Source organism: Elgaria multicarinata, chromosome 16 (genome assembly GCF_023053635.1).
Source record: "Elgaria multicarinata webbii isolate HBS135686 ecotype San Diego chromosome 16, rElgMul1.1.pri, whole genome shotgun sequence".
NCBI classification, from domain to species: domain Eukaryota; kingdom Metazoa; phylum Chordata; class Lepidosauria; order Squamata; family Anguidae; genus Elgaria; species Elgaria multicarinata.
The window spans coordinates 12378515-12391319 of NC_086186.1; the positions used below are offsets into that span (position 1 = coordinate 12378515).

The window sequence follows — 12805 nt, forward strand, 5'->3', positions numbered from 1 at the left end:
AGAAAAGAGTCTTTCCTTCCCATCACCCCCTAAATGATCTTTTAACTGCAGATGCCGGGGACGGAACCTGGGACGTTCTGCATGCAACGCACGTGCTCTGGCAGTGGGCTATGGGCTAGGGCTGCTTTCATAGGCCTCGGCCAAGCCTTGGGACCTCTCGACAGACTTGGCAGAGGCGACGCAGGATCTGCTTAGCATGGAGAAGTAGGATGGCTGTTGCCACAACCCCTCTCTGGGGGCTCTGGAGACTTCTGAGGAGCCGGCTTCCAGGACTTGAAAGACCTTGAAGTCCACCGGATCGTTTGCCCATCAAACCTGGGTGCCCACTCGGTCCTTCTGCAGGAAACTCGAGTGCTCTTAGCTGCCGAGAGCTCAGGCTTCTTCTCCAAGTCCCGTGAAGCAGGCATCAGATGGTTCTTGGAGGGTCTGAGGTTTTCCCTTGAGCATGAAGAGGCGTGAGGTTGGGTGGCAGCCATTACTGTGTCTGCTTGGGGCTTTTCAAGAGAATCTCCTCCTGGCAAATTTGGCCTGACCAACAAGCCATCCTCATCCGTATCCCTGCGAGAGAAGCTCCCAGGTACAATCTTGGCCAATCCTAAAGCCCCTTTGCTAGGTCGCTGGACCACAGCCCCAGGTGGCTGGATCACATCCCTCTTCCTCAACGGAAATGGCGAAGAGGCGGTGGCAGATGAGGCCTCCCCTTCCTCAGTGGACTCACTTCCACTTCCCCAGAAGCTGTTCCCCATCACGCTGTTCTTCCTGCGGCTGCAAGGCACACGGGTTCTGCCGGGGGATACGCTGGGGCTCCTGCCAGGTGCTGAGGTGGGGATGCTGCTTCCACCTGTCCGCTGCCTCCATCCCTCCTTGCTTGCCTGGGAAATGCAAAGCTCGTGGTCAGACAACCTCGGAGGCAGGCGGATCAGACAGAAATGGTTGCCTGGTTTTATAACCAGACTGAAGTTTTCACCATCTCCAAAGAAAATCAAGTATTGAATGGGTGAAGAGGGGGACAGTGTTTGCTTGGCTGGCTGGGCAACTACATTTGGAGCGGCTTTATTGGAAATGAATACTGCTTCAAGTCAGTTTGATAAGGGCAAAGTATTAGCGATCCTGTGAATGACAGGGTTGCTTTTTCTCCTGATCCCCTTTCATGAATGTTTTATTGTTGTTGGAACATTGTGCGTTTTAGATTTGATTTTGTGAACTCTGATTGCCAACCGAACAATCAATTTTGATTTTGAAGGCTACTCGGCGTGAATGCATGTGCATCTCTCTCTGCAGGGCTTAAGAGTATGAAGAGGAAAACCTAATTATTCTTTGGAATGGGTAGATGGAGGGATGTAAAAACCAAATGGGTGGGACAGGATAATGTGGAAAGAACGCTGCCCACAACCAATTATTTGGCCTTTGACAAAGGGATTGCTCTTATCATAGAATCCTGCACTCCTTCAGGTGCACAGGATGGAGCCACAGGTAACCACGTAATGTAAGAACTGAACCTAAGACGTATTTTATAAAACGGCTGGATATCCCCCCTTCTTCAGAAGCATTTTTAAAGGCTGGAGCAGCTTTTCTCAACCGGTGTGTGTGTGTGTTGGGACTCCAAATCCCATCACCCCCCTACATATCAACCATACTGGCTAGGGCTGATGGGAGTTGTAGTCCAAAAACACCTGGAGGGTGCCCGGCTGAAGAGGGCTGGACGAGAGAGGGTTAGTAAGGGGTGATTGTGCCTGGGCTCCCCTCGATGCCCCATTTTTCCTTCTCCCCCACAACCAGTCCAGACTCAGGCCTTGTCACCTGGCAGCTCGCTGTGCCACGAGGATAGCGGGCTATGATGTTCCGGATTTGCTGCTCCTTGTGCCAATGCTGCTGCCAATGCTCCTGGGCCAGTTCAGACTTCCTCCCTTCCAGGCGCTTCACTAGCTGTTGGTTCTCCCAGCAGATGTGGGCGAGATCCTGTCGTTGCTTCTCCCAGTTCAAGCTGTATGGGTGACAGTGGGTCACAGGGCAGCGCTTCCTTCTTAAACCCCTTCTGCCAGCTCCAGGTTTCTTGTACTCAGCCCTCACCCTCTTTGACCCCCAGCCATCCAGACCTGAATCCAAAATGATCCAGATGGCTCCTCCCTCTGACCTGTTCCCTTCCTGCAGGGATGGGGAACCTCCAGCCGCGGGCCAAAAATGGCCCTCAAGGAATCCCCAGCCAGCCTGTCAGCTTTCCACCAGTCCCTGTCCCCACTCCACAGGGGCCTCTTCATCCCCCAGATGAAAATTTCTTATCTCTGATCAGCAGCTGATTGAAGACCTGATTGAAGACAAGAGGTTTTCCCAGCTAAAAATCTCTTGTCTCCTATTTCTGCAGAGAGAAGAGGTTTTCCCAGCTAAAAATCTCTTGTCTCCTATTTCTGCAGAGAGAAGAGGTTTTCCCAGCTAAAAATCTCTTGTCTCCTATTTCTGCAGAGAGAAGAGGTTTTCCCAGCTAAAAATCTCTTGTCTCCTATTTCTGCAGAGAGAAGAGGTTTTCCCAACTAAAAAACTCTTATCTCCTATTTCTGCAGAGAGAAGAGGTTTTCCCAGCTAAAAATCTCTTGTCTCCTATTTCTGCAGAGAGAAGAGGTTTTCCCAACTAAAAAACTCTTATCTCCTATTTCTGCAGAGAGAAGAGGTTTTCCCAGCTAAAAATCTCTTGTCTCCTATTTCTGCAGAGAAAAGAGGTTTTCCCTGCTTCCCCAAGTGCTGCACTTAGGGTGAAGCATCACTGATGGAGAGGAGAGTGCTCACTCCTCAATGCTGTGATCGTCACCTCCCCAGCTGCAATCCGGGTTTTTAAAAGATTTACTGGAAAGAGCTTTAAACCCCACTGGTGCCAACTGGTCTCTTCTGGTAATCAGTTCCCTACCACTACCAGAAGGGAACTTGGGAGCACGGTGGAATCACTGCTCATCTTACCCCTGCCCCAGACCCTATTTCATCCCCCTGCTTACAGACCTGTGCCCAGGGTAGAAGTTCCAATTGTCTACACGCCCCTGAGACTGCTTGATTCCCCATAGTTTGGCATAGTGATGGAGATTATCTCGGTCCCAAGCAGCTTGACGCTCTCTTTCCAGCTGAAACACACAAAATAGGCTATGTGGTCATCTTAAAAAGGGTGATGGGTACTGAATGGCATGAATGCTCATATATTGGGGTTGTGCAGCAATTGGACAGGGGTCAGGGTTCGGGTTATTTACAGCTATCCAACATGGCTCTACTGAGATTTGAAGTGAGACCTTTCTAGCTCATAGCCTTCCTCAAACTATTTTGGACTTCAACTCCCATCAACCTCAGACACCATGGCCAATGGTCAGGAATGCTGGGAGTTGCAGTCTAAAACATCCATAGGGCACTAGGTTGGGGAAACCTAGACCAGCAGCAAGGTTATTTCTAATGGGAGGAATTCAGAGTTTGATGAAATAGCCTTCCTCAACCTGGTGCAGTCCAGCAATTTTGGGCTACATTTCCCATCATCTCTGACCATTGGCCACACTGACTAGGGCTGATGGGAGTTGGAGTCCAAGACGTCTGGTTGGTGGCAAACCTAAGCAGGGTAGGTGTTATCTCAAGGTATCTGCACTTGAATGTTAATGTTTGAAACCTGACTGGCATAAATCAGCCCCCACTGAGCTTCCAACAAAGTACAATGAGCTCTTACCTGTATTTTCTTCAGGTTCACCTGTAGATGGAAAGGTGTTGGCAGGGTTGAGGTGTTCACAACAGGGGCAGCTAGCTCTACCTGCAAGGAGAAGAGAGATCAAGGAACAATGAGGCAAAAGGACTCTGAATGAATGTTGATACTTACATTTCGTTGACTGGTCAATTCAGCCATCATGACCATGTTGACATGGCTCACAAGAGCACCACCACCATTATTGTTTTTAACAACACACCTGGATCTTTAGTGACCATCAGACTCAAAGACAGGAGCCAGACCATTGGCCCATCTAGCTCATTATTGTTGACTTCTTAATTAACCTGAACAACCCAATAACAAACCATGAGTTCTCAAGGTGGCTTGTTCGGAAAAATAAATAAGCCACACTGCATGGTTAACAAGCCACCCTGCAGGAAACACACTGTGTTCAGAAAACACGATAATTCATGGTTCAACAACCATCGATGAATATAAGAACGTAAGGGCCAAGCTGGGTCAGGCCAAGGGTCCATCTAGTCCAGCACTCTGCTCACACAGTGGACAACCAGCCATCGGCCAGGGAACACAAGCAGGACATGGTGCAACAGCACCCTCTCACCCATGTTCCCCAGCCACTGGTGTATATGGCTTACTGCCTCTGATACTGGAGATTACACTTAGCCATTAGGACTAGTAGCCATTGGTAGCCCTCTTCTCCAGGAATTTTTCCAACCCTCTTTTAAAGCCATCCAAATTGGTGGCCATCACCACATCTTGTGTAAGTGAATTTCATAGTTTAACTGTGCGCTGTGTGAGGAAGTATTTCCTGGTTCAACAAGAACCCAAGCTGAACCTTGAGTGTGGGTTAGTGTGTTGTGTGAACCCAGCCAGTGACTCCAATTTTAAATCTTTCGATTGATATAATGGACCGGGGCCAACACAACTGAGGACCTTCACATCACACTTGCTTCTTCCAGCCAGCACACATCACATCACACATTGGCAGTACAAATCATGCTCTGACACCCCCACAGTGATAAGTAACAAAACCACAAATGACTCATGCTGGGATATCATCCAGCAAAGCAGCTATAGGTGGGAGTTTGAGGGAGGTGGTAACCATGACTAATACTGGATCATATGGCCATGGAATATAGCAAAAAAGAAAGAAAATGGAGCATTGGAGTCAAAAGGTTTCAGAGTTGGAGTTTGCCAACACGGATACAGAAAGTGTCGAGGCTTGTAAATGATCTGGGAACACCAGAAGCTAAGCAGGCCATCTATTCAGTGGCTGAATAGAAGCCCCCTGGGAGCTGATTAAGCCATTCTGAACTTTCTTGATGGAAGAATATCTAGTGATTAGGGCTGCAACATTTAGACTCCAATCCTATCTCCATTTTATTTATTATTTTATTAATTACATTTAGGGTGACCATATGAAAAGGAGGACAGGGCTCCTGTAGCTTTAACAGTAATATAGAAAAGGGAATTTCAGCAGGTGTCAATTGAAGAGGGTGAAATTCCCTCTTTATCACAACAGTTAAAGCTGCAGAAGCCCTGGCCTCTTTTGTATCTGGCCACTCTACTATAGCTAGTGTAGCTTTAAGTGTTGTGATGAAGAGGGAATTTCACCCACTTCAATTGACACCTGCTGAAATTCCCTTTTCCACTTTACTGTTAAAGATACAGGAGCCCTGTCCTCCTTTTCATATGGTCACCCTAATTACATTTATATACCGCCCCATAGCCGAAGCTTTTCCTCGGAGTAAGCCCCATTGAACTCAGCAATACATACTTATACATAATTGGCCATCCTTTAGATATATGTTGTCTCTGTGTATATGGTCTGTTTGCGAGCTTGTAGGTAAATAGGTTTTTTTTACAAAAACTTTGTATACTGTATGTTTGTTTTTAATCTTTATAAACTGCCTGGTGTTTTGGCTATGGAGGTGGCATAGAAATGTGATAAATAAAAAATACAATGCTATCTGAGATAGCTAACAAATCTTGGTATATCCATTAATCAATTGACTTGCATGATTAATCAACTCCTATTTTTTTCTGGCCGGCAGCAGCCAGGATAATTATGCATGATTCATCTCACCTGAATTCTTTCTGAGAATCGGATGTTTTGACAGATCGCAAACTGAATTCTTTACTCACCTCTCACCCCCACCTTTGCTTGCACTGTCAGTATAATAAGCTGCCTGTAACAAGACACCCCAACGTTACCCCCTTTGTAGCTCCTATTTGTACCTTTCGTCGGTGCTCCTGGTAAGTTGCTTTGTCCCATTTCTCCTGCAGGTACCTGTTGGTTGCTGGTAGGAGAGGCTGGTGCGCTCGGTGCATGCTTCATAAGTGTGCTGCAACCAAGGCAGAGCACAGTAGACAAATGGCTAAAGTGACCTAGCGGAAAAAGGCAGCACCTCTGGGTCCTAACCTCCACCAGTTGGGAGACAGGTGAGTCAAAGCTTCAAATGGCAGAAGCCCCAGCTAAAATCAGAGAATGCATTTTTTTAATAGGAACATCACAAGGTACCTTATACCGAATAAGGCCATTAGTCCACCTACTTAAATGTTGTTGTTGTAATAATAATAAGCTTGTGTCCTTCCTGAAAGATAAAGCCTGGCTCCTCTCATCCAACCCCAGCAGAGGGCTTGTCCAGGATATGAACCTGGTACCTCTGCACCTGGCATTGTCCAAAGGTCTTGGGCTACTGCTGGTTGTGGATCATAGTGTTGGAAGTCCAATACATCTGGTGGGCCCCAGGTTGAGGAAAGCTGTCCCAGACCATGCCTGTAGGTGCAGGACTCATCCTAGACAGGTTGACTGATGCTCAGAATTTGCTAGCCTGGGCTATTGCTCTTGCAAACTTGCCCTCATTTCTTTTGGATTCAAGACAACTAAGAAGGGTGACCCTTCCTGAAACATTGCAGCATTGGCAAATTTACCAAGTCTTTGGCCGCATACGAAGTCCCGCCCGAGTAGTAGGCAGACCGGCTCAAATTTGGATTATTCAGCAAAATGGCATAGCTGTGATCACCTATACCCAAACCTTATAACCCTGTTTATATCCCCGCCCCCCACAAAAAAAATCTGATTTAGGTTTTGAAAGGCATGTGATAAGACGTGGTGGAAGACCCCAATTTATTTTAAAAGGGAATTAGACAAGTTCACAGAGGATAAGGCTGTCAATGACCACTAGTCATTATGGCTACATGCCACCTCCAGCTATGGAACCACAGCAGCAGAAGGCTACTGTCTTCATGTCCCACTCATGGGCTTCCCAGAGACATCTGATTGGCCACTGGAGGAACCGAATTCCAGACAAGATAAGCCTTTGATCTGATTTGGCAGGGCTCTTCGTATATTCCTAGGTTGATACTTTTATATTGTTTTATATTATTTTACAACTTTAGCATCCTGGTCTTTTAGCTCTGCTGTTTAAAGTCTGTATTTTAAACCTCTGCATTGCTGCTAGGTTTCATTCTGGTTGTACTTTTATATTGTGGTTTTAAGCTTCCATATTTTATATTTCATGCTGTACCTTGCGGTTTTCATTTTTGCAAACCGCCCAGAAAGCTTCAGTTATTGGTCAGTATAGAAATTATTAAATAAAATCCAAGAGAAGTAATGATGCACCTTCTGTAGCCTGTACCAAGATCCTTCCACCTCCTCCTCCAACACTTACTGGTTGAAAGGAACAGATGGGGTTTGGAAGATCGTCTCTAATCCAAGCCCTGCTCAGTGCCAGAATCCTTCAACTTCAACATCCCTGGCAGATAGCCATCCGACTTCTCTGCTAAAGTATTTTCAGCAAAAACAAGTCCTCCATCTCCCAAGACAACTGTTACAATATCAAACGTCTCTTAGTCTTAGGACATTTCTCTGAACGTTTAGACAAAATCTTTCTTGCTCTTTGCAACCATTCTAGTTCGAGTCCTGCCCTTTGGAGCTGCAGAGAACACTTCCGGCCCAGGTCTGAACATGCAGACACTGTGACTTCACCATCAAGGGGTATTTTCCCCTCCCCAATTCCACCCCAACCCAACCCTCCAAGTTGGTTTTTGTAACTTCTTGCCCAACGAAGAGACCTGGAGATATCTAAACCTTGCACCCTTTTTAATGTCATTTGGTTCGTCTGATAAGGGTATTACACTAATACGGATTTTGGAATTATCCTCATCAAGTCCATCATCTTTTCATGTGCCATTTCCTGAAGAGTAGCTGTGTTAGGCAGTTTCAGGAAAAAACAGCCCGAAGTGCCGTATTCGTTGTTGCAACGTGCTATTTTTACACTGCTCAGTTTACAATGATTTGGGGCAGGATTTTAATCCATCCAAAATAGATAAAATGCCATGGCCCAGCCCTGAACTGGACACACAGTCATCTATGGCTGGAAACACAAAATAGCAGAGTGCCAGAGAACCAGTTTAGTGCAGAATGAGGCCCTGCATTCACAGTGGAAGGGGCCAGGGGCACTTTCCCCAGGAGACTGAGTAATTATAGTCACAAAATGGAGTATGCCTTTCACACTGGGCAGGTTAACATCCAACTTCTTCTGCAGGGGGTCTACCTGCCGCCCTTCCCCACAGGGCTTCTGAAAACTCAGGTTTCATTACCATGGGAGCGCTCCTGCCCCTGCCCGGTGCTTCGTTCATTATTCATAGGTTCGTCGGAAGGAAACATGATACCGTCCCTAAGGGAGAGTGCGCTGATCTACTCAACAGTAAAAAATAAATAAATCCAGGCTTTTAGAAGCGGTTGCAGGCTAGCAAAGCCACTGTTTGCTTTGCTGTGGGCATGCAAGCTTTGAAACAAAGTTTTGGGATGCTTCTGCATTAGCCCTTTTCTCTAGGATTGGCAGCTTTTGTTCACTTTCTGAGAAGCCAGGAAGTTAGGGCCAAATCCATAAAGGATGTGACCCCTTCTGATTGGCAGCCATTGGTGACTAATAGGTAGGCCCAGAAAGATGAACAGTTTTAAGTAGGGATGGGGTGAAAATCCGCCTGGGCCCACAAGGGTAGTGGACGCCCAGTGCGTCCCACCCTCCTAAGCCCTGATGGACGCACCGGGCAGATTTTTGCCCCACTGCACCTGCAGGACAAAGGGGGTGCAGGTCTGGGTGGAAATCACTTCCGCCCTGACCTGCACATCACCTTTCTCCTTCTGCGTTAATGTAGGGCGGCCATTTACACAGCAGGGGAAAATGGAGAGAGAAAACGCACAATTTCCCCCACCCTTGGGGAAATTGTGTTTCTCTCCTCCTCCCGATAGGGGCCTTAAAGGCGCTATTAATATGGCCTTTAAGGCCCCCATCTGCTGGGGTGGGGGGGGGAGAGAAGGGTTTTCCCCTTCCACTCTAATGGCGGCCACCATTATAGTAGAAGGGGGGAAACCCTTCTCCCCCTCCCAATCAGGACCTGAAAAAGCCTCTTAACGCTTGTGCTAAGAGACCATTTCAGGCCCCGATTGGTGTGGGAGGGACGCGAGAAAGTGTGCTTCCCAGGCCCCCGGATAGTGCGTAGATTCCCCCAGCCCTGCCTTTAGCATGGTCAGGGGAATTGATGCACTTCTGGAGGCCCAGAAAGCTTGCTTTCCCGCATCCCTCCCCTCTGTGCCAATTGGGGCCTTAAAGGGCTTCTTAATGCAAGTTTTAAGAGGTGCTTTCAGGCCATGATTGGTGCGGGGTGGGGGCGGGGGAGAAAGGAGTGTAAGCTCTTTCCTGGGGGTTCTGGAAAGCATAGTTTGCCTCCCCACCACCATGCCAATCGCGGCCTTAAAGGCCCTCTTGGGTTAGGGCCAGCCAGGCAGCACTCGGCCCTTGGAACAGGACCAGGCAGGCGACACTCAGTGAACTTGTGGGGCAGGAGTCCCACGAGTTCTTCATTGCCTAGCGTCAAACACACATTTAAAAATGGAGTTGACTTTCTATCCAGAGCTAACCACTCCAGATCTCTATCGATTCCAAGTTCCAAAGTGTCAAATTTACTAATGACTTGCTAGTCAGTAGGCTCATGCTGGAGTCTGCCCTTTGAAACCTTTTTGTTGGCATAGTGCCTGCTATAGTTCAAATTTGCCTTGGGATTCCCAACTTCTCTCACTGAGTTCGAAACATCACCTAGGCAGGATTACCTGTATTCCACACAAGTATTTCATAGATTTCAGAGGGGTAGCCCTGTTAAGTCTGTTGCAGCAAACACAACAGATGGGCAGAGGAGGAGGAAAGCCAACAACCCATGGATTGAGGAAAGAAACCTAGCTACAGTTATCCATGCTCTAATAACCTCTCGTTTGGATTACTGCAATGCGTTATACGTGGGGCTGCCTTTGAAAACGGTCCAGAAACTACAACTGGTACAAAACAGGGCAGCACGCTTACTAACAGGGACTGGCCGACGAGACCACATTACGCCAGTCCTTTTCCAGCTTCATTGGCTGCCAGTCCAGGCCCGGGCCGATTCAAAGTGCTGGTATTAACATTTAAAGCCCTAAACGGCTTGGGGCCAGGCTATCTGAAGGAACGCCTCCTCCCATATGTACCTGCCCGGACCCTAAGGTCATCCTCAGGGGTCCTTCTCCATGAGCCCCTGCCAAAGGAAGTGAGGCAGGTGGCTACCAGGAAGAAGGCCTTCTCGGCTGTGGAATGAGCTCCCTAAGGAGGTTCGCTTGGCACCTACATTATATGCTTTTAGACGCCAGGTGAAGACCTTTTTATTCTCCCAGCATTTTAAGAGTCTATAAATAAATTTTAACTTGGTGTTTTAAATTTGTAATTTTGCATTGCTGCTGTTTTTATCTGGTTGCGCTTTTATATTGTATTTTATATTATGGTTTTATACTGTTGTTTTATACTTTGAATGTTTTTAATTTTTGTGAACCGCCCAGAGAGCTCCGGCTATTGGGCGGTATAGAAATGTAATAAATAAATAAATAAATAAAATAAATAAATAATAAATAAATAAACCACAGATAAACCCTGGGTAGGGAAACCAACTATGGATTAAATAAACAAACCATTAGCATTACGTGAGAACCAGGCCTAACACTCAGCAGCCCCTTGGGAAATCCCCCAGGTATGCACGTCAGAGCTGCCCTTAAAAGAGAAAGAACAGCCGACAATCTGCTGCAACGTGTTTATTATGTGCCAAGAACTACATCACAGCTTACTCCACACATCTGTAGGAGAGTGCAGTCTTGCCTGCATATACTACAATGAGGTAGAGACTTCACATACTGCATCACAAAAACCCACAAAGAGCAGCTGGAATATGCAACATCAGCTCAGCAGGAAAGAAGGGAGAGCTTATGACACTGGCTCTTTGGCACACAGCTTCCAATAGAGGGGGGGAAAAATGAAACAAAATCAAAACTTCAACTCCCGGCACAATCTGTGGGCTACGTTGCTCCTTGGTAACTCCCTTAAGGGTTATTCTCTCCCCTCTAAACAGAAAAGGGCTCCCTAGGAACCACTGCCTGCCCTACCAAAGCGCAACCCCTTAAATCAGCTCAGTTATAAAAAGAAAATTGAAGTCTTGTGACTTTGTGATTAAAAACCTTTTTATCAAGCCCCCTGAAGTGCAACTTAAAGTGCAACGAACTATATACAGCAGCTCAAAGATCGTTTATCCGGTCCAGTTTCAAAATCCAAAAATTCTATCCTTCTGGGTTGCAAATACTGCTATTCACAACTGGGAAACTTTTTTTTTTTTTTTAAACTAACAGCTCCCAGACACAAGTTGCAATGATGTTAAAAGCTGCCAGGAAAGAAAAAAAAATCTAGTCTCAAATGACTTAAAAACCATTTCAAGAGTGTAAAAAGGAACTGGTAAAAATCCTGGAGCGTAAAATATGAAATATGATTTGGTTTAAGTGAAGAACAAAGTCTCCTTGTTGTTACAGTAAAAAACACCAACTGAACATTCAGTTTATTCCGTTCAGATGGGGGGGTTAAATGAATGGAAAGGCACTGTATGGCAACTGCAAAAAAACGTAGCCAATGAGACCTGCATTATTAACATCAGTATTGCAAGGAATGTAAAAAAGGGCCCTTGATAAATAAGAAACCGAGGTGAAGGCATCTGCATTCAATACCTTCTCAACACATGGCCCCTTTATGCTTCTTGTCAGCAACAAGGGACCAAAGTCTGGGAACTGCAGAATCATTTGAGGGGCCCTCCCCTCTCAAAAAACCCCAAACAACCCCCCCGACAAAAATTCACTGTGCATTAAGTGCAGAAACAAATAAAGACCAGCAAGTGCAAACGTGAAGGCAAGATTCCCCGTTAGTCCTTCGGACGGGCATTCCCCTAAACCTGGGAGTGGCACCGGCAAGCAACCCTGGGCTCTCTTCCTGTGGCAGGTAAACAGAAGAGCTTCCACCGGCAAACTGCAGCAGCTTCTGGTGCCCCCACCCCCCTGCCACTGCTCTAGCTGGTGTCTCTGTTCTTCTGGTTGCGCATTAGTGGGCGGTGGTGATTCAAGATATCCATGGAATGTTTCCAATGCCAGCAGCAGCGACAGAAGTACTTGAAGCAGACCTAGGCGGGAGGGAGAAAGAGGACGAGAGAGAAGCAAGAAGCATCAGTCTGGTACAAGCTCTACGGGCTTCCCATGTTATTAAAGATCTGCAGCAGGAACACGGGGATCCTTTTTTGCCCACAAAAATGATCACAAGAAGAACGCTACCTGGTCTCTGCAGAAGAAGGGGCCTGGCTGAGACCGGCACACTTGACACATGGCATCTTCTAGGTATGGGTCAATTTGAACCTGCCCAGGAGAGAGAAGTAAATGAAAGCCAAGTAACACCAAGGACTAGAGGGAGGAGAGGAGGGGTAGAGGCAGACACAGGATGGGTACAGCTCATACTGCGAAGTTATCGGGGGAAGGAGGACACAGGGCTAAGATCAGAAAAGCACTGCAATCGGAACAAATAAAGGCCAATTATTTATATCCTGCAGTTCTACTAGGAAATGGCACTCAAGGCAGCAAAGCCAAAGCTCAGAGAGTTTTGCATGTTCCTGCAGAAACAAATGCAAGGACACATTTTGGAGGGGGCAGTTGTGGTTAACCTCAATAGGACAAACTTCACTCACTTTTCCTGCCCTTTTTCTCCAGAAGAGAACGGTAGGGGT

The 12805-nt window shown here is 46.8% G+C and overlaps 1 protein-coding gene across 1 annotated transcript in view; it reads right to left on the minus strand.

The window, feature by feature from the left end:
- Window positions 1-10800: 10800 nt before the first annotated feature.
- Window positions 10801-12805, minus strand: part of CPEB1 (cytoplasmic polyadenylation element binding protein 1) — a 33400-nt gene continuing 31395 nt past the window's right edge. The window contains exons 10-11 of the mRNA XM_063142339.1: window positions 12360-12440; window positions 10801-12211 (exon numbers count right to left, since the gene is read on the minus strand). Coding sequence (XP_062998409.1) covers window positions 12101-12211; window positions 12360-12440 — 192 coding nt within the window. The 3' untranslated portion in view covers window positions 10801-12100. The remainder of the gene's footprint in view (window positions 12212-12359; window positions 12441-12805) is intronic.